At 37.4% G+C, this 22,341-nt stretch overlaps 1 protein-coding gene across 5 annotated transcripts in view; it reads left to right on the forward strand.

Annotated features, from left to right (window-relative positions):
- The first annotated feature begins 4,320 nt into the window (after positions 1-4,320).
- The window catches only part of SF3B1 (splicing factor 3b subunit 1), a 36,491-nt gene continuing 18,470 nt past the window's right edge, over positions 4,321-22,341 (forward strand). For 2 of the 5 annotated variants that reach the window (XR_006342435.1, XM_043910496.1), the window contains exons 1-6: positions 4,341-4,492; positions 15,090-15,256; positions 16,527-16,631; positions 16,986-17,100; positions 18,940-19,019; positions 20,061-20,231. Coding sequence is in view for 3 of the 5 variants with exons in the window: in XM_043910496.1 (XP_043766431.1) it covers positions 4,465-4,492; positions 15,090-15,256; positions 16,527-16,631; positions 16,986-17,100; positions 18,940-19,019; positions 20,061-20,231 (666 nt within the window). In the remaining 2 variants the exon portion in view is untranslated. Of the gene's footprint in view, positions 4,493-15,089; positions 15,257-16,526; positions 16,632-16,985; positions 17,101-18,576; positions 18,733-18,939; positions 19,020-20,060; positions 20,232-22,341 lie in introns of those variants that run through there. The other 3 variants (XR_006342436.1, XM_043910498.1, XM_043910497.1) reach the window with 3 other exon arrangements.

The raw sequence follows: 22,341 nt of genomic DNA on the forward strand, positions 1-22,341 counted from the left end.
CTCTAGTTGTGGTGAGTGGGGGCTACTGTTTGCTGTGGTGCACGGGCGTCTCATTGCAGTGGTTTCTCTTGTGGTGCACCAGCTCTAGGGCACTCGGGCTTCAGTAGTTGCAGCTCTGGGACTCTGGAGCACAGGCACAATAGTTGTGGTGCAGGGGCTTCGTTACTTTGTGGCATGTCGGATCTTCCCAGATCAGGGACTGAACCTGTGTCTTCTGCATTGGCAAGTGAATTCTTTACAACTGAGCCACCAGGGAAGGCCCCCCCCCAACCCCCAACTTCTGACTTTTGAAATAAAAAATGTGTAGGAAATCCATTTTAACTAATATGTGATTAATATTTATTAATATTGGAAATGGAAAGTAAAGGGTGGCTTAGCTGGTGGCTAAGTGGTAAAGAATCTACCTGCCAATGCAGCAGATGCAGGTTCGATCCCTGGGTCTGGAAGGTCCTCTGGACAAGGGAATAGCAATCCACTCCAGTATTCTTGCCTGGGATATCCCATGGACAGAGGAGCCTGGCAGGATATAGTCCTTGGGGTTGCTAAAAAGTCGAACACTACTTAGCAACTAAACAACAAGTTATTTAAAAAAAAACAAAACTCTTATTTCTTACTGTCTAAAAATTCAAGTTATTGTTTTATAAAAGACAATTCAGGGGGGTACTCTTTTGCCCCCTTCTGATGCCTGTGTCAGAAGCTTTCTCTATCTCCTTTATACTTTAATAAAACTTTATTACACAATAGCTCTGAGTGATCCAGCCTCGTCTCTGGCCCCAGATTGAATTCGTCTCCTCCGGAGGCCAAGAATCCCGCGTCTTATCGTTCAGCAACAACCTTTCATCTTGGGGGCTTGTCCGGGATCCTTCAGGACAAGATGGGCCTGACAATCTATGTGAGCCTACTTCTGCTGACTCCAGAAATCCTGAGTCTGCCGTTTGATCCTCAGGACAATGCCTTCCTGTCCTGGGCTCACTCCTATGCTGCATTCCACAATCTGTCTAACTGCTGGGTCTGCGGAGCACTCCCCTCTTCATCAGTGGAAGGCTTCCTCTGGTGGACATCTCCACTTCAAGGAAAAGACTTTCTCCAAGTCTGCGAATACCTTCGACAACAATCACATGTGATGCCTCTTCTTCATCTGATGACATCTAACAACCCTAGAATGGACTGGTGCAATACTCTGTACCTTAACTATGGACATAATGTGACTTTTCATTTTGATTTTAACTTGGTTTAATGACTATTTTGCCTTACATCTGTAACTGTATAATGGGGTTTTCTAACCGTTTAAAAGCTTTTAATTTACAAATAGTTGTCCGAGCTCCTATGAGTGCCACAGCCTCCTCCAACTATTACTTGGAGCCCCTGGATCAGACATCCTCACTATGAGGATTAGGAGAATATGTTGCCTCACCAATTTAGGGACAACGCCCCTTGTCAGCTCGGAAGCAGTTATGGAATGAGAACGATGCCCCTTTTCCCTAGGCAACATAATTCTCCTAAAAGGAAAGGGGGGAATGAGAGTCATTTCCTAGGCAGGTTGATAAGAAGTCTAGGGGTCCCCATGGAGAGAGAGGTCTGGGATATTCAAGGAGGAAGAAAGGACAAACTTTTTTTTACTTTTTTTCCTCTACATTCCTTAGGATTATATAACAATAATGTATCCTGCCTGAGGACATTCTTTGGATCAAACCCTCTGGCTAATTCTGTTATCTTAAAACATAAATTATGGGAGTAGGTCTGGTCTTTACAAGGGTGTATCCTGCCTGAGGACAGTCTCTGGCCAACTCTGTTATCTTAAAATGTAAATTATGGGAGTAGGTCTGGTGAGGTCTTTACAACCTCCAGACATTCTTTGGATTCATTGGAGAGTATATTAACTCTATTGCTAACACTAGCAAAGGGGGTACTCTTTTGCCCCCTTCTGATGCCTATGTCAGAAGCTTTCTCTATTTCCTTTATACTTTAATAAAACTTTATTACACACACACACACACAAAAAAGACAATTCATTTTTAGATTAGGAGAAGGGAGTCTCCAATGATCTTTGACCAAGTCTCTCATATCTCACTTCCCAATACATGCCCTTGCCCTACAAAAGTAACTTTTAATACCTAGGAACCTAGAGAAATATGCACATAATACAAAGTGGCCAGCAGGCACAACTTATATCTTGGGAAAGACAGAGGACATGTGATGCCTACTTTACAAATGCTTTTCATTTTTTTTTGTTGTTTATAAAAATAATACATGCTCATAGCAGAGTATCTGGAAAATACTAAAAATTATTAATATAAAGGAAAAAAATCACTCAATTCTATCATTCACATTCATTCTTAACATTTTGGTGAATTTCCTTTTCATATGTTTTTTACATGACAGTGATGTCTTGTATAAATGAGTTTATCTTTTAAAAAATTATAAAGAAATGCAACATTCTTGCTATTCTTTTTGTCAACATGGGTGAATTCTTTTAGTTTATTGGTTATTGATGGGCATAACACCTTTCCTTAATTCATTATTTCTCATTTATTCTTTTTTTCTTTTACTTTAAAATATGCTACTTTATATACATATGTAATCTATGTGTAGGTTATAAGCCATTTAAGGAATATCTATGGAAGGAAAGTTATGACCAACCTAGATAGCATATTAAAAAGCAGAGACATTACTTTGCCAACAAAAGTCCATCTTGTCAAGGCTATGGTTTTTCCAGTGGTCATGTATGGATGTGAGAGTTGGACTGTGAAGAAAGCTGAGCACCGAAGAATTGATGCTTTTGAACTGTGGTGTTGGAGAAGACTCTTGAGAGTCCCTTGGACTGCAAGGAGATCCAACCAGTCCATCCTAAAGGAGATCAGTCCTGGGTGTTCACTGGAAGGACTGATGCTGAAGCTGAAACTCCAGTACTTTGGCCACCTCATACGAAGAGTTGACTCATTGGAAAAGACCCTGATGCTGGGAGGGGTTGGGGGCAGGAGGGGAAGGGGACGACAGAAGATGAGATGGCTGGATGGCATCACCGACTCGATGGACATGAGTTTGAGTGAACTCCAGTTGGTGATGGACAGGGAGGCCTGACTGCTGTGATTCATGGGGTCGCAAAGAGTTGGACACGACTGAGCGACTGAACTGAACTGAACTGATGGACCCTCTGCCAATCCAAGAACTAGAATTTATCAACAATTGACTTAATAATCTACATGTTCTTCTCTTATCTCATCCCCTTCCTCCTCCAACTATTGTTTAACCTAAATTAAACAACTGAAAACTTTAACCCATCAAATTGCTTTTTTCATTGATGCTATTAAAATGTCACTTTGGGGAACCTCCCCAGTGGTCCAGTGGCTAAAATTCTGTGCTCCCAATGCAAGGGGCCCAGGTTCAATCCCTGGTCAGGGAACTAGTTCCCACACAGCCAAAAAAAGAAAAAAAGCACCTCAGTTTTTTATTACTTAAGTTTCTACTAAGTATTTGTATTCTGAGTCTGTCACACAGCAAAGTAAGTTGTTTTGTGATGTCTATAACCTGACCCTTACCTGCCTTACTAGGCTGCTTCCAGTACCAATTTCCCTATTAAATAATTACGTTCTTCAGAGTCCAAAGCCAGTGTGACAAGGTTATGCTTGTACAGCTGATGTTTAGGAGAAAAAAAATTCCTGATTTAGGAATGACATTTAGGATTATCAAAAGCATTTCATTAGTGTTAGTGCTGACAATCGGGACTTTTTTAAGAACTCAGAAAAGAGTGGCAGAGTTCCTGCTGTGTGACCTTGTACAGTCTTACATATAACCCTGTCCTAGCTTTTTCCCGTCATTTCTTAAATGAGATTAGCAACAATTTATCCACTTTGTGGGAGTTATGGGGTTAACAACAAATTACCCTCTTTATGTGAATTTCAATAGCGATTGGGAATGTATATTGTAGACAAAACTCTTAATCAAATGGTAAGTAGTTAAAAAGAAAGCGACCTTGAATTACAGAGTGAGGGATGAGACTTGTAACTGTTAACATAACTAAGCACTACAACAGCTGAGACGTGCTGAGGAAAGTTTTTGGCCTCAAAACGCCGTCTGGTGGATTTGGAGAAAGGGGACTGAAGGTCTGAGGCTTCTTCCAGTCCTGAAACCTCAGTGTTTCTCTCAGCGACTGTTTTTAACTGCCCTGGTGGAATCCACTTTCCTCCACGGCAGAGTTACTCGCTATAGGGCGCTAAGGCTCACGTAGTCCTTTTCGGGTTTACCACGGAAACCGTCTGCGGGAGCAACCCTGACTCCTCCCTCCGCCCACAATGCACCTCTCTGTTCTACCTAGGTGGCTGCTCTGTCACGTGTCACCGGCCGCGCGCGCTCCCGCTTGGCGCTTGCGCGGAGAGCGGCCCCCAGCTATTTTTCTCCGTGGCAGCGGTGACGAGCGGAAGTTCTTGGGAGCGCCAGTTCCGTCTGTGTGTTCGAGTGGACAAAATGGCGAAGATCGCCAAGACTCACGAAGGTAAGCGGTTTTCCCGTTGTTACGTAGATTCTCCACTGCCAACCTGCTACGACTTTGCTTTCCTAGGTTTCTGCCTCTTCCTGTGGTTTCTTTTCTGGGGGTCCGAACTCGCGTTTCGGGCCCCGGGTTGTCTGCTCGGCGCCAGAGCCGCAGGCCACTGCCCCGCGTAATGGCGTCCTACTCGTACACCCCCGACAGGCGCTTTGTTCCGCGTTTGGGTGCTGCTACTTCAGCATTGCTTTTCTTCTCTGACTGGGGGCCTCGTTTAAACAGCCCTCTAAGGATAATTCCTGGGTAAGGGAGCGGGGACAAAGGCGTGGGAACAAAGTCTCTCTCACCTCTCGGAACTGTCGTTGGCATAGTCTGCAGGGGAGGGTCAGAAAAGCCCTGAAATACGGCAGCCGCTTTCCGGGCAGCACTCAGTCGAGTTTAGTCAAACTGAGGCTCGTTACTCTTTAAGCTTGGTTAATTTGTATGTCTTCAGGCGTCTAAGATACACCTTGGTTTTTTTTTTTGGTTGTTGTTCGAAATGATTTGGAAATACAATCTGGTAGTTTTCTCCATCCTTGATTACTTTTAGTGTAATAGGGGCCTTTTTTCTTTTGAGACTGATTTTCGGTGGAACAGAGAAAGGCACATTAATAATAGCCAAAGCTTTTGAATAAGTTGGCCGTTTTGTGAAATACAGAGTGTGCAAAATTAGGAAAATGTTGAAATAGGCTGTAGTCCCCCTTCAGGGAGTGTTCAGAAATGACAGGAAGTAGGGGCGCTTTTGAGAAAAGACGAGGTATGGGAAGTTGGAACTGCATTCCTTGATTTTTGACTTGAAATCTGAAATTTTCATCAAACACTGCTTCGAAGAGTTACTTTTATTTCAGACGTTTTTTACTTTTATTTCACACGTCGTTTCTGGGTTCGTGGCTTGGTGTTAGTCTGTGGGAGGTAATAAAGACTAAGGTCATCAAGTTTTATAGTCTAGTGGGGAAGCAGGTATCTATCTTCATTCTTTATGAGGCAATTGAATGCTTAAACAAATATAAGCTACAGTGTATTTTGGGAACCTGGTTAACGGAGTTATTAATTTATGCCTAGGGCTATTTCATAGAGGAGGTGACGTATCCCTGGTCTAAAAGGATCAATCGGTTTTAAAGTAGGGGAGGACATTGGAACTTGAGACGACGTCTTGTACCTAAGCAGTGACTCGTGAAGATGTGTTTGGCTAGTTGTCTGTGGCAGGAAAAGAGTTCAAGGAGGAAAAAAGTAGATGCTTCTGAAAAACGTTGGTTGGGGCCGTTAATGATTGTGTCACCCTTGGGAATGCAGGAAAAAAACCAGTTTTCTGCAACTTATGAAACAGACTAATGAAGTGGCAGTGACTTTTATACTTTTACTGTTCTTGTTAGGTATTTGGGATTGAAACACTGTTTTAATCCCAAAGTGTTTTTTGGGCACTTCTGTCCTTAGACTACTACTTTTGTAAAATAATTAGAAAACATAAAGATGTTGGCTATTCTTGTTTATCTTGGAGATTATTCTTGTAGATTTTTCATTTGGGGCATTTTGTGGCCTTGATTACTTTGTTTATCAGTATCTTTATGATAGGATAACTTGGATAGGAAAATCAAAGTTATGATTAGTTTTCCTGTGTTTTAGAAGTACAGTTGAAAGTTTTGGTCTGTAGAAGATTACAATTCATTTACCGGAATTGGTTTTATATGGGATTATACTATAGCTGAGACCTAAAGTATTGGAGCATTCAGTTTCAGGTGTGAACACTATCTGTATACAAGACATTGTCCAATCACTTACTGGAGTCTTAAGTGTGATGAATGTTACATAGTTCCTTGTTCCTTCCTCATGACATTTTCCTGGAGAATACTAGTCCTTCAAAGTCCATCTCTGTTTTTACTTGTTAAGCCATCTCTGATAAACTGGATCAGAATTACTTTCTTGGGTTTTTGTTTGTGTGTTTGACTTGCGTGTGCTGCTATTACAGCACTCCTAATCTTTATTACTTATAATATTTTACAGTGTTAAGGTTTTCTCTTCCACTTTGCAGTTATGTACAGAAACTGTCCTTTAGTATCCACAGTTCATGATGTATGAATGCTGAATATTTTAATCAACACTTATTGAGAGATTATACTGAAAGTATTAAAACTATCACAGAAAGGGGGCACTTAAACACTGACCTTTGAACAGTTCGGTAGGTTTGAATACTTCTGTTTGGCTAAGATAAGTGGGAAGGACTTAAATTTGGGGAACTTCCTAGCTTATATTTTGGGAACCTCCTGAGAAAAATGTTAAGTTAACATCAAATTAGGATATTTGGCTAGGCTTGACTTTGACTTTGCAGTATCTACAGGATAAAGCACCCCTCTTCATTCTCCGAGCTAACGTTACTTCTGTGACTTACGAAAGTCATTGGTTGCGGTAAAGGATGATCTAGAGGGAGTAAGGGCAACCTTTTAGGATGCTGAAGCAGTTGAGAGGAAGTCTTGAACTACCAAACTATCTCACTGGAGCAGTCTTGGGTTTTTTGGGCTGTGCTGCGTGTCTTGCGGCATCGTAATGCCCTCACTAGGAACTGAACTCGCAGTGAAACACAAGTTCTAACCACTGGACCACCCGGGAACTCCCTGGACCAGCTTTTAGAAGTATGTAATACTTGTTTAATTTTTGTCTTAGAGTTGTCCATCATGTTGCTTTTTTATATAAAAATTACAATCTTTTCATCCTAAATAATGCTTCTGGTAGACATTTCTTTGTTGTAACTGGTAATTTATTGTTAAAATATGGCTGCATCGGTACTTTGTAATTGAGTCTTGTGAGATAAATGATACTTTAGTATTCAAGCTGAAGTAAGTTGTGGTTGTACCTTCCAATATAGTTTTTTTCCATTGGCTATTATTTCCCTTCATTGACCCAAACCAATTTTTTTTTCTCTTGTTGTCATATTTCTTTCAAATATTTGTTAGGATCAACCCTTAACATCCTCTTTAACCAACCCAATTATTTTTTTTAATCCTGGGTCACTGTGACTTATAAGCTTTCCAGTATTGAAATATAAAAAGAACTGGATTTATTCAAATCATATGTAATCCCTTTTTGCATGTTGTGTCAAGTGTATAAAGTTGTTAGTGTGCGTAATCTTGCCAGCCAGCAGTTCTTCAGATACTGCAGATTTTGGCCCATGAGGGAACCACGCTGTTCTGTTTGGAAAGAAAAAAAGATGGATTATCCAAAAATTGCATGTATTGGCTTGTTGGGCCACTATCCCTTGAATGGATTTTCAGGGGCATCACAAGACTGAAAAAGTTTTCTCCCTAATTCTTTGCTTGCAGAATGGCTTGGAATAATCATTTTATTTCTCTGCATCTTCTGAGATTTTTACTTTCCTGTGTCCAGAATAGTTATTATTTCAGTTTTGTAGACATGCAGTATGAATGTTGTTAGTCAAAATAAAAGAAAAAAGTTTTTTAAAGATTTCAAAATTTTTCTTCCTGTAGAATTATGCAAGAATTTAATTGATATATTAGTTAGGAATTAATCTTTTAGGAACTGTTATTTGTAGTGTTCAGTAAAATAGTTTACCACTATAGTTAGTTGTCCTACTAGGGTTTTGTTTAAGGAAAAGACTGAGAGTTGGTATACAGAATATACTTTCTACTTTTCTGCATGTTTTTTAGAAGTCTCGTATTTGAGAAATCCTTGTTTACCACTTGCTTCTGATTGGTGGTGATTAGGTGTTACTTATGGATCAGACTGAAAAGTGTCAGTAAATGATTAACGTACAAAGGCTGTGTTTGGGAGAATTCCCTGACAGTACAGTGGTTAGGACTCCGAGCTTCCACTACAAGGGCCACGGGTTCGATACCTGGCCAGGGAGCTAAGATCCCACAAGCCTTGCAGCAGGACCAAAGGCTGTGTCTGTGTAGTGCAGAGTGATCAGTTACAGAACGTCGCAAATAGTGCAGACTAAAAATGAGGAGTAAAGATGTGTCAAGGAGGAGGAAGTGCTGTACGCTAGACTTAGCATTGTCTGAGGCATAGAAAAAAGGAAAGGCACAGAAGGGGAAACCAGTAGGACAGAATTGGTGGGGAGCAGGTAAACAGTTGTATCAGATGTGACCAGTGATGGTTTATTTCAGAGTTTGATATTTAGGGCTTAGTTTAAAATACAAACAGTAGGTTAGATGTTTTCCATCTTTTAGAAGGTACAAGTTCCAGCAGTATTTTATTTTTTGATGTCAAACTCAATTCCCAGATGAAACGTTTGATGAATTTTTTTTTTTTTTTTTTTTTTACGTTTGATGAATTTATGTCAGGAAAATGTCTATAATTTTAAGTTTTAAATTATCACGATTTTTGGATTAGTAATACAACAATTTTTAAGTAAATAAAAAATGGAAATCTGCTTTATTGAATGACTTGAGATTTCAAATGGGCCACTTCATAAGTTTATTCATGAATTCACACTGTTAATATAATCAACCTCTTGTCTCCTAGGGAAGGATTTGTTTTCTGATAGTTGAAAATCATCCTAGGATCAGTTTCCCTCCAAAAAGAGAAGAGTTTCAGTTGAATGATGACATTTCTGTAGATCACTGGAGCATAGTTAGTTTTTAAAATATATATATCTTAACATTTAGAAGATTTCACATTACCATCACTTGCAAGATCAGTAAAACTGGAAAAGAAAAAAAATGACAAGAATTGAAACTTTTAAGGGTTAAGATAGTGTATCAGAGAACTTAAAAAAATTCTGTTTCTGTATACCAGAGGATTCCATTTCAGAGAAGAGAGAGCTTTTATTTTCTGTTGCATGGGGCCAGAGGCTGTGTTTTCAAAGGGTTAGAAGAAATGAGAACCAAGAATGAGAAAAAAAGGAGAAACTTTAAATTGCTTTTAAAACATTTTAACTTTTTATTGAAAACTGAAAACATACAAAAATATAGTGAAATAAACCCCCATATTGTGCTTATCATGTAATCATGTGGCTTGAACAGTTGTAAAGGCAGAGCCACCTTTGCTTAATCTCTTCACTAGTCTTTTTCACCTTTCCTGTTATTTCAAAGCAAATCCCAGATACATAATTTTATCTATATATTTTTTTAGATAAACGGATAAATTTATTTTCTGTTTATTAGACCTTTTTCTCAGTCTTATCATGGCAAATATAAACTATGTAAGTCCTAATTTCTTTTTAAATTTTATTTATTTTTAATTGAAGGATAATTGCTTTACAGTATTGCATTGGTTTCTACCAAACATCAACAAAAGAGTCAGCCAGAGGTTTACCCAAGTCCCCTCCCACATGAACATCCTTCTCACCTCCCTCCCTCGCCCCCCCCCCCCAAGCTGTTACCAAGCCCTGAATTTCCTGAGTCATGTAGCAAATCCCCATTGGCTATCTATTTTACATACATCCATACGTTTTTCAGTGTGTATCTCTAAAATATAAGGACTTTAAAAAATACCATTATTAAGAGGTGGGGGGGAACATTATTGGGAGTTCCCTGGTGGTCTAGTGGTTAGAATTCAGCAATTCCACCGTGATGGCCTAGGTTCAATCCTTGGTTGAGGAACAGAGATCCTGCATGCTGCATGGCACAGCCAAAAAAAAAAAATCTGTTATTGAACCTAAGATTAACAAAATATCCATCAGTGTTTGATTTTGCAGATTGCCTTATAAACATTTTTTTTTACAATTCATTTGAATTAAGTTCCAAATAAACTTTTAAACTTAAATAAACTTAAATTTTAAATCTGTACATTCCTCTTTCATGTCTTTTTATTTTTTCTTGCAGTTAATTGGGTGCAGTGCCTTTGTCCTGTAGGGTTTCCCAGAGTCTGGAGGGAAAGGAGAAAATGGCAATAAAAACACAACTACCTGTTAGACACTCCCACCACTGCTGTGACAGTCAGGGTGTCAGGTGGCCCACAAAGCAAGGGAAGCTCAAGAAAATTAATGGCTTTTGGGAAAAGTACAGTTCTGAAATAATACTCCGGGTTTTGGTTAGACTAGCCAAGGCAAGGAAGTCTAACAAAGGACTTGGAAATTCACGTGTCCCTCCCACTCTTAACTTTGCTAAGTCACTGTAGTCTGGTTAGACTCTTTTTGACCCTGCAGAGTGGAGCCCTCTAGGCTCCTCTATACATGGGATTCTGCAGGCAAGAATACTGGAGTGGGTTGCCATGCCCTTGTCCAGGGGATCTTCCTGACCCAGGAATCAAACCCTGATCGAACCCTTGTGTCTCCTCCATTGGCAGGTGAATTCTTTACCACTAGCGCCATAATGGCAATGAATATACTCGCAAAATTTTCTAATCTTTATTGCTACTGGAATTTTTTTTTTTTTAACTCCTACTGATAGACATACCTTAAAATGGAAATACTAACTTAAGAAAAACTCTGTTCTTGACAGGTTATCCTCTCGAATCATCCTTTAGTGAGGCTCTTGCAGGCTCTTTGGTAAATACAAGTCTAATACCTAACTAATACTTTGATTTTTTTCCCCTAGGTCTTTGTTTGTTTTTTAACCACTTCCAGAATATGCTAGCTCTGGGGATTTGAAGAACCATACATCATTTTAATTTTAGGATTCTAAATCTACCATCAAGATAGGGAATTCCTGCTTCTTTTTTCGTTTCTTAAAAATTTTTATTGGAGTGTAGTTGATTCTGCTTTTATCTGTTTTAAAGTTTCAGCATTAATAACCAGGAGTGCCATCATAGAAGCCTCCTTCCTCCTTGATAGATTTTACTGAAGATGGGGGTAGGGTTAGGTAGAGAACAGAAGTGAGGCGCTTACGCAGATAATTTAGAAATCCATATTAGATGTTTATATCTCCTGTTACCCTTTAATGCCATAAAACTGGGATTTTACAATTTTGCGTATTCCAGCTTTTCTTCATTTTACTTGTTCCCTTAATTTCTCTCCTGTATTGTATTGGTCAAAATTCTTCTGTTATACAGAATAATTCATTTCTCCTCTGTTCTTAAACTTGCTCAAGTAAACCCACAAAAAGGGCTCCAAAAGTTTCTGATAAAATGAAACATGTATTTGTTGTAAGACCCAGCAGTCCTACTCACAGGTATTTACTCTGGGGGTATTAAAATCTGTGTTCACACAAAAACCTGTACACTAATGTTTACAGCATTTGTTTGTATCTCTGCAAGCTGCAAACAACTTGAATGCCACTCAAATGGAGAATGGATAAACACTCTGGTACTGTGGAATACAGCTTGGTAATAAAAAGGCATACACTATTGATACACACAACGTGAAGACTGGCATACTTACACGTTTTGGTGGATTAAGAGTGCTAGCTCTTGGCAGGCACATTTGTGACCATTAGGCGGTCCCAATCTTGTTCAACTCTAGCATACGGTATCCATTTTTCTTTATTTCCACATCTGAATGTCTTAAATTATAGAGATTCTAGATTGGAAAGGGATTAGATGGTAATAGAGGATTTGTTCATGTTGGTCATAATTGAACTAGAGCTAGATTAGCATAAACATTTCCTTCTTTGCCTCCTCACATCCTTTTTTTAATATTTTAGACCTCTGGTTTATTCTTTTGGGTATGTTCCACCTTGGTTTTCTTCATATTTGCTAACAAGTCTTAACATGTTAATCATTTGCTGTCTGAAATTATCTATTTGCTTATTTTTAGTCAGTTCATATTTAAGAAAGTACAGGAATACTTGTGTACCCCGGTGGCTGTAATGTAGTGTTAGGTAACTGAAAATAAAGAGTTAAAGACAACTCTTGTCTTTCCCAGAGATGTAGAATGTAAAATTTGAAAGCTGTGGAATTTTATAAACCTTTGCTGGAGAGAGAACTTTGAAAAATTACTTTCAGAGACTTCTACAGATCACGTTTCTTTTATGAAATGTAATATAGGAAAGTGTAGGGAAAAAATGTACTGAACACAGTGTAACCCATTGCCCAGCCTTACCAATTCTTAATATTTTGCTATAATTGTTCCACAATAAGAAAACTGTTGCTAAACAGTAAAGACATAAAATTAGTAGGTAAAGTTCAGTAGATGACAGTTTCTGAATAAATATATTATCCAAATAAAGGGATCATAGTTGGTGAAACCTTACAACGGAGAAGTTCTGTAGAGGGGAAATAAAGCTGTCTGTGATGTAAGTTGGGGACTGAGCACGCTGCACAATGATAGGATAGTGTGATGCAGTTTCTATGAAACAATGCCCCTTTCTGGTTTTTTACTTGTATATCACCTAGAGGAAAATATAAAATTGGTGATTTTGGTGAGACTGGGATGGGGCTGCAAATGGAGAGGTGTTGGGCTAGGTATGAGTTTCCTGATAATGTGGAAGCCTGGGTTCATACCCTGGAGGTTCTGATTTAGTATATTTGAGGCCTAGGAGTCAGTTCTTGTAACAGATTCATCAGGTGATTTCGATGTAAGTAGTAGACTACACTGATGCTGTGGAGAGGAGATTGCAGAATATTTGGCTGGTGCGATTAACCCATTTGTGTTTATTGCCTGAGTCCTGATGACAGTAGCATTTGTGGTTCTTTTTTTTAAAAAAAACTATTTACTTTCAAAAATGATACATGCACCTAGTGGTGGTTGTGTTTTCTTTAGACCATAAACATTTCTGAAACTGGAATGTTCAAAAAGGAAAAAATGAGACTAGATCTCCACTCACCCTTGAGCCAATCTTACTAATCCCTGAGAGATTTCTTTGTATTATACCAGGAGAAAAAGTGTTCTTGGGGGTGGGGTGGGGGGGAGCTGATATGGGTTAAAGCTTAAACATATATATAAATATATAAACAACGGTAGAGAGAATAGTAAAATGAAGCAGTCAACTCAGATGATGATATTTCTGTTTGTGGTTAATTGTGATGGAGGCCCTTGGCTGCCTGGGCTACTGTAACAGTTTTGAGGAGAGAAATGCAGGAAAAATGAGTGGGGATGGTAGTGCTCTGATACACTATAAGAGATTCGTTTACAAACTGGGGCTGCTAATTTCAGTATTAACTCTGTTGCATTATTTTGAGTTTCTGAGACTTGCTCCCGCACGCTGTGCCTTGGACTAGATAATGTTATTACATTTTCTACTTTATTTTTTATTATTATTTTTTTTTAATAATTATTTGGCTGCGCTGGGTCTTAGTTGCAGTATGTGGGATCTAGTTCCCTGGCCAGGGAGCGAACCTGCGCCCCCTGCATTGGGAGCACAGAAACTTGACCACCAGAGAAATCCCTACATTTTCTACTTTAAACCACACACATCTTGAAGACTTAGGGTTTTCTCCCTTAGCTGGGGGTGGGGGTCAGGCATTTATTTGTACCACTTGAATTTTTTCCTTTTGGTGCTTGCAAACTAATAAATGAGTGTTTCAGTAGTGCCTAGTATCAAAGGAATAGATCAGTTGAAGGTAATGAGCTAGCAAGAAATGCCTATTTGTGAGGTCACAGATTGCTGGCCGTGGAAATGCTTTTTTTTCTTTACACACCTATATATTATTCAGATTATTAAAATGAAACATTAGTTTGTAATTTAAAGTTATCTGGTGTCAGGAAAGACTTTCAAAAAAAGGTTGGAAGACTAGTCTGTATTTAAAGGAGACTGAAGAGACATGACTATATGCAGTATGTGGTTCTTGATAGGATCAGGAAACAAGAGAACGTGTTACTAGGATGTGAAGGATGTTACTAGAATGATTGGGACATCATGATTTAGATAATTGGTTGAGATATGAAGTTAGATTATAAGATGATGAAGAGTTAAAAATTAGCAAAGCAGTTAAGAAGAGTTGATACTTCATTCACCATATGTGCATCTTCTGAATGTCAGACCTATGGATAGACACAGTGCTTGGGGGACTCATTGAATGCTTAAGTGTTTCATGCTCATTATGTCATTTAATCCTTAAAATGAAACTCTCTGTTGTAGGAAACTGAGATACATAGATCAGTGTATTAATTAGTAGGTAAAGAGCCTTTAAGGCATACATTTTTATTCTAAAGCTCGGACTCTAAATTATAAATCTAATATGATGGTAGTTGCAGCCAAAATGTAGGGCTCTGTATTACATGCTTAAGAATTTAGATTTTATCCTTTGTTGTTTTACTCTTGAAGATGTTTAGGTTTTTACCTCTGAACTTGTTAGGAATGCAGAAACTTGGGTCTGATCTAGGCCTTCTGCATTCTAACAAAATCAGAACCCATAGACGATTTGTTGTACATTTGGGTTTGAGACCCACTCTCTACAGTACTGTTTTTACCTCTGGTAGTGTTTATATGATCTTAAGCGTTGTTCTAGCTCCCTAATCAACATCACCAGGGTTTTTTTCAGTTGGGAGAGGTTAGAATATCACGGTAGTTTAATAAACCTTGGCAAGCTGTTTTTAAGGTAAGAGTAACTTGTAGTTGATGAAATAGGATTTCTTTTGTGTGCATAAGTACCTTCTGTTGAGGTGGAGATATTTTAAATTTATTAAAAATCAATACTTTTTATGGTTATTTTGATAATACCCAGTAGAGAAATATATTATGTTGAGTCCTGTTTGGAAAACGAGATTAAGAAAATATGTATTTTCTTACAGATATTGAAGCACAGATCCGAGAAATTCAAGGCAAGAAGGCAGCTCTTGATGAAGCTCAAGGAGTGGGCCTTGATTCTACGGGTTATTATGACCAGGAAATTTACGGTGGAAGTGACAGCAGGTTTGCTGGATACGTGACATCAATTGCTGCAACTGAACTTGAAGATGTAAGTTTCATAGTATACAAAGAGTCCAAGCATTTTTTTGTTGGAGAGCAAGAAATATAAAGGAATCTTCTGTTTGAGTCATCTGATTTAATCTTGCAAGACATTTTGGAGATTGAGAAATCTTTTATTTGGGAGGATAAACTGTTGAAGGTGTCTTTCTCTTCTGAGACTTCTGGAAGTGCTCAGTTCTGACTCTTATTTTAAAACTAGTTTATTCAGCAAAGCACCTGGAAATCATTAACCATTGTAAAAGTAACCTACTGAGCTCTATCTGGAGGAGCCCTGTAAGAAGTGATTTCATTTTAAATGGCTTGTGACCTCTGATTTTTGATTGGTACTGGTTTTTTTCCTCCCTTGGTATCTTAATATGAATGAACTGTTTCTTGGTACTGACATTAATGGGCTTTTTTCAGCCTGTTTTAGTTACTCTGAAGGATGACTACCTCTCATTTTGAAACACATCTCTTAAAGTGTTTTCATATATTCCACAGAGCTTATATCTTGTCAGACCATCCCAAATATCCAAATTTGGTGAAGTAGCTTATCATTTTTGTGTGATTCAGTAACCTGTGTATATAGATTGTGAAACTTGTTGTTTTTATGAAATTCAAGCCATATTTTATTTTATAGTTAGCAAAGTGCCAAAGCAAAATTTGTAGAAGTCAGTCAGGCCTCTTTGCATATCATACCTTAATGGTAAGAGGCAATAATGGCTCTGTGTTCCAGAAGCTGAGCGGGAAATCGTTTTTTCAGTTCTAAATAAAATCAATGACGCGTTAAGATCTTCTTGAGATCTGCTTGTTGTGGCACTTCTTACATTAGTAAAATAATAATATAACATTATTCTGTCGAAACATAGTAATACTATGAGGGAAATACGTTTAAAATTAATTACATTTTACTTTTTTCTGTGGTTAAACCATGTTTTTTAAAGAAGAGTTAGACCAGGAAACTGGAGAATTCTAAAGAAGCTGTTTGTAGTTTCCAAATCTGAAAAACAAATTTAATCATGCCCACTGAGAAAAATGAAATGCTCACATTTTTCTAGTCCATGTATAACTTATTTTAATACACTTCCACAGAAAGCAGTCTTTATTTAATCTTTTTAAGAGCATAGAAAACTAAATTTAATTTTTTAAGTAGTTTTTTGAGTTGAACAGAAAACCCGTTTCATCATACTGTATTTTGATTTCATATTGAATCTCTATGTACTTTCTAGTTTCTAAGTTCTAACATTTCTGTTTGGTTTTTTGGGGACATTCCATTGCAGGATGACGATGACTACTCATCATCTACAAGTTTGCTTGGTCAGAAGAAGCCAGGATATCATGCCCCTGTGGCATTGCTTAACGATATACCACAGTCAACAGAACAGGTAACTTAAAAAAAAAATGAAACCAGAGTTTATTCAGTTAAAGAAAACTGAATGTCACAACTCCCAGGGAAACTCATTTATTTTAGGAGTCAAATTAATGTTTTGAGGAGAGTTGATTTGAGAAAATTAGAAATAGTTATGTTACAAAGGTGATCATTGGATGAAGGGGATTGAACTATGGAAATTTCTCATATACCTTACTCTCTCACAGTAGCATTAATGTGAGTAATGATAAAGAATATTAGTAGGCATTTATGAAACATTTTTATGTTTTATAATGTTCTGACTTTTGTTTGTGATTTTCTGTTTGGTTATTTAATAAGTGAATATTAAGTGAGACATACCTCTTTTCAGTATGATCCGTTTGCTGAGCACCGACCTCCAAAGATTGCAGATCGGGAAGATGAATACAAAAAGCACAGGCGGACCATGATAATTTCCCCTGAGCGTCTTGATCCTTTTGCAGATGGTAATTCTTTCCCACTTTTCTATAAGTATTCAGAAATTTATTTGTGTTAAGTTGTCTTTAGCCCTTTGATTTTTTTTGGCATGCTTATGAATTTGCTTTTCTTTTTTAAAATCCCCCTTACTATAGATTTGTGTAGATTTGGTTGAAGTCACAGATGCCATATTCTTCATCTTTATAATGCCAGTTTTCTTTCCAGGTAGAAGGACAAGAAACTAATGAGCCAATGCCATAGAAACGCAAAGGGTTAAAGGTTTTTCTTTTACTTTTGTTTTGGGTACGCTTTCTTTACTTTGAACAAATGTGTTTTTCTGCTCAAGATACTTTCAAATTATTGAAAGTTTTCATCCCAAATCTAGATTTTTAGGATTGTTACTTTTGAGAAACTGTTTCCACATTAGAGCTCCCCCCATATTGCTCTAAATATAGTTTAATAAATGCACCTACTTTGCTCTAAGCAAACTTAAAGTTAAAACAGAAGTATGTATACAAAGACTTTGATATTTTTAATAGTTGGAGTCTGTTTTGCTGATTTTAGTGTGCAGGTCAGCACAAGGGGCATAGTGAGCCTGATGGATGCTTTCCTCAGGTGAGTGAGTTTCAAAGTCAAAATTAGGTGCCTGTTTCTTAAAATTAGATTCTGCTGCAGGTTTATAAATTAGGCTTTCAGCCTGCATGAATTAGTAGGGATATTCTTTTTTTACTTGCATAATTGTAATTGATTTAAACATGTATGTCAGAATTCACAGGCCCATACTAACTGTCCTTAATTTCTTTCCTACAGCAGTACTGCTATATGCCAGTCCTGTCTGCATTCTTAAGGGTGCAGTTCAACACATCCTCTCTAGATTATGGTGAAAAAGTATTCCAAAGGAAGTCTTATCAGAGCTAGTGTCAGAAAGAATGACACTATCAATTGGGCATGATCTTCAGCATAGGAAATGTCTTAGAATTTTATTATATTTTCCTAAATTATGATGCTATACTACTTGTATAGCTAATTATCACATTTCTAAAACATCGTGTGCCTCTGTGAATCTTGTATTATTTTGTTTGGGCTTCTTTAAGATATTTCGAAGTTTGAAAAGCAAATACTGAAACTTTAACCAAGAGACTAACACATCTCTTTGTACACCACTTTTTTTCTATATGCATCATAATAACTGGTAGAAGTAATATATTTCAAGTAATATGTTTCCAGTTATTTATACTTTCTAAGAAGATAAAAATATGTTTCTGGGTCAACAAAACATGGAAAGCCCATGAAGCCCTTTTTAGTAACATGACATCAGAATGAGATTAGAGGTATATTTTTAAAAAGTCAGATTTTCTAAACTATAACTGTATTAGAACATTGTATGAAGAACTTATCTAGTCATAGTTACTTGTAGTCAGGATTTTAACAGCTTGCAACAGGTAATGTTTTGAATATAAATATCTTTCCAAAGTGTTACTAATGGTAAAGAGATAATTTTCTAGGCTTCTATTCTGCTGCTTGAAGTCAGAACTGCTGATGGAGACAAAGGCACGAAAGTGTACGTATTCCGGATTAGCAACCCAGGAACCCATCACTTCTGAAGACACTAAACTGTGCTGTCATTTTGTTTTTATATGCATTAAAATCTTTGTTTTAAACTGCTGTAGATATGTTTGTGTTCAAACAGGTTAAATTGATCAGCAAACTCAATAAAAAGTAAGATGTATAATTATTAAAGTTTTTCATCAAAAAATAAATTAAATGATTATGGAATAATGTAATATTAGAGCAGGGCAGATAAATCCGTTGAACCTAATTATCTTTTATTTATTGTACTCTTGTCCTGTTGCTGTTCTTTTCTGCAGGAGGGAAGACCCCTGATCCCAAAATGAATGCTAGGACTTACATGGATGTAATGCGAGAACAGCATTTAACTAAAGAAGAGGTCTGTAAACCTGCTTTTTATTTTCGTGGTGTTGAAAGAGTGTAAAGGAAGCTGAGATTGAGAGACTTTTATATTTCCTTTTTTATTTGCTGTGCAAATACTGCTTACTTTATTATTTCTGTTACTGTTAATAAAAAGCTGAGAAAGAACCTTATCCAGAATTCTGCCACCTCCCAAATTGAACTTTTCATATGTTTGTACTGTCCTTTTCTAGTGCCTGGCCCCTTGGCCATATATATACACACATGCTACATATTGTATATATATGTGTATACATATATATTTTATAGTGGACGTATCTGTGGGGGCTATTAATGGTGTGTCCCTGAAGTCACTGTGTAAGGGAAAAGTCAAATAGTGAAATCATTTTTTGAAAAGCCTGTTACTCTTCCACAAAATTCAGTTTGAATATGTGTGGAAATTCAGTTTGAATGTTCTGATGAGTTCCTGCTGGCCTGCAGAGATTGCTCTGTTTTAATACTTTGTCTTCATAACTTTATTATGAATATATATTAGATTTGGAGGTCGTGGAACTCCATATATCTAGTGGGGTTATAGAACTCCACTTTAAAATCATAGGGTAAATTAAATGTATATTTGTTGTGACTATATTATATATAATACTTTTGTAGTTATAATTACAATAACATTTTGAAAATTTATCACTTTCCCAACTCATTACATAGTCTTAATTGCTATTTTTATGAGTTTTACTTGAAGCATTTTTCTTTTTTTTTTTGAAGTATTTTTCAGTGGAAACACTTTGGTTTGCTGCCATTGACTGAAGATTTTACTTCATTAGCTATATATAAAGCAGTGCTGTCTATGTAATACGTTCCATATTTGCTCATCTATTACGTAGAAAGACTATAAAGCTTCAAAATACAGGAAAGAAAGGGAAAATAAGGAATGGAAATACCAGTAGCATAGAAAGGAGAATGAGTGAAGAATAAAATGGTGTTATGTAGAAATAATTCTACTAATGGTATGAAAATATATTGAAAGTGTTTTAAAGATGCTCACTGTTTGTGTATTTTTCAGAGAGAAATTAGGCAACAGCTAGCAGAAAAAGCTAAAGCTGGAGAACTAAAAGTCGTCAATGGAGCAGCAGCATCCCAGCCTCCCTCAAAACGGAAACGACGTTGGGATCAAACAGCTGATCAGACTCCTGGTGCCACTCCAAAAAAGCTATCAAGTTGGGATCAAGCAGAGGTAATTTCCTTTTATTTTTTATTGTTACTATTTTTAATTTATTTCTCTCATGGAATATATTGATCTGCTTTGGTTGACTTAATAAGATAACCTCAGACTTTGAAACAAGAGGCATTTATTTTCTCACATGTCTGGAGGCTTGAAGATCAAGGTGCCAGTAGGGTTAGTGCCTCGTAAGAGCTCTCCTCCTGACTTGCAGATGTCTGCCTTCTTGCTGTGTCCTCATGTGGCCTTTGCACACATGGAAAGAGCAAGGGAGCTCTGGTGTCTGTCCTCTGCCTGTAACGACACCAGTCCTGTCAGGTTAGGGCCCAACCTTGTGACCTCATTTAACCTAATTACCTCACCCAAGGTTCAGTCTCCAAGTACAGTTATAGCAAGGATAAGGGCTTCAGCATGACTTCTGGGGGAAACAGTTCTGTTTAAAACTTGGAGTAAAGGGATGTTTGTTTTGAAATATTAAATACAGATATGGAAGTATGTCACATTATATGGAGGTTGAGTATAACATAGCAGCCCTCTTCATTTTCTGGGTGGATGATTTTAAGTCTGACCACAGCTGTCAGATATACACTACTACTGCATTTTCTTTGTCAATTTATTTTCCTAGAAACTTTTTTTTGGTGGTAAAATAACAATTTGCCATTTTAACCATTTTTAAGTGTACAATTTAATGATATTGATTACTCTTAAAATGTTGTACAAGAACCACCAAGATTTATTTGCATGAGAACCACCATGATTTATATTCCGAAACTTTCTCATCACTTCAGACAAACACTGATCATCAAGCAGTGGCTCTGTTCCCCTTCCCTTCAGATGACTTCCTTATGTTCTGTGAAGCCTGTACCTGCTCAGCTGCTGCTTTTTAGTTTGTGACTTTGCTTTCTGTTTCTTTCCCACCCCAAATAGGAATGGTTAAAAAGACAAAAGTATAAATGTTCCCACTGTGAAACCTATTGGTATGCCTGTATATGTTCTCATCTACTCTGCTTTTCCATCTCTTATAATATGGACTGTTGGTACAGATTGACTATATACAGCTTAACCGGTCTGTTTATGTACCGTTTCCCATCTCTTATTACTCAAGGACTCTCATATAATATCAGTTTTTTTCTCTGTACTCTAGGTTATTATCATCAACAAACACATTTTCCTGATCGTTATCTTTTAAAAAAACAAAAAAATTGCAAGAAATCATCTCTTGATCCTCATATCCCCTTCCAGCTACCATCCCATTTCTTTCTCTTGTTACTACTAAATGCTTTGAGTGAGTCATTTATCTATACTTGACACTCTGTGCTTTAGCTTGCACCCCCTCTAACAGATTGTATTTTGTCAAGGTGACTTCCCCATTGCTAAATCCAAGTCAGGTCTCAATCTTCAGACTACTCAGCGTATCAGTAGACATTCTTTGATACCCTTTTTTCCCCTAGCTTCTGGGTTTCAGTTTTTCTTGATTTTCCTAATACTCCTGTTAGTGGCTACTACTTTTTAGTCTTGTTTGCTGTATCATCCTCAGCTTCCTTAAATTTAGTGTACTCTAATGCTCAATCCTGAGATCTGTTTTCAGTCTAAATTAACTCCTAGGATCTCGCTCCTGTCTTTACATATTGTCTTTGTAAGACAACTTCTAAATTTATAAATCCATCCTTACTTCTCTGTTCCTCAGACCCAACACATTTACCTTGGTGTGTATTTGATAGGCATCTCAAAATCAGTATTTCTAAAATAAAATTGATTTTCCCTATTCACTCTTTCCATCCTGCTCCCATGTATATTGGCTCAAACCAAACCCTTCAGGGTCATCGTATATTCCTGTTATTCTCTAATCTGACATCCTATCCAAAATAAATTGTTGGCCCCACTTTTAAATATATTCAGGATCTAGCCACTTTACATGATCTCTGTCCCCACTACCCTAGTCTAAGTCACTGTCCACTCTAGTATAGGCTACTGCAGATTTATTTACAAATGAGGAAAAGCATGTCAGGCCATGGCAGTGTTTTTCCAAACTCATAACTGAGTTCTAAACCTAACACATAATTTCCAAACAATTTCGTTTCAGGTAGATCTTGAGGACTTCCCATTTGCTTGCTGATACATGAGA

This window comes from Cervus elaphus, chromosome 8 (assembly GCF_910594005.1).
Source record: "Cervus elaphus chromosome 8, mCerEla1.1, whole genome shotgun sequence".
Classification (NCBI taxonomy): domain Eukaryota; kingdom Metazoa; phylum Chordata; class Mammalia; order Artiodactyla; family Cervidae; genus Cervus; species Cervus elaphus.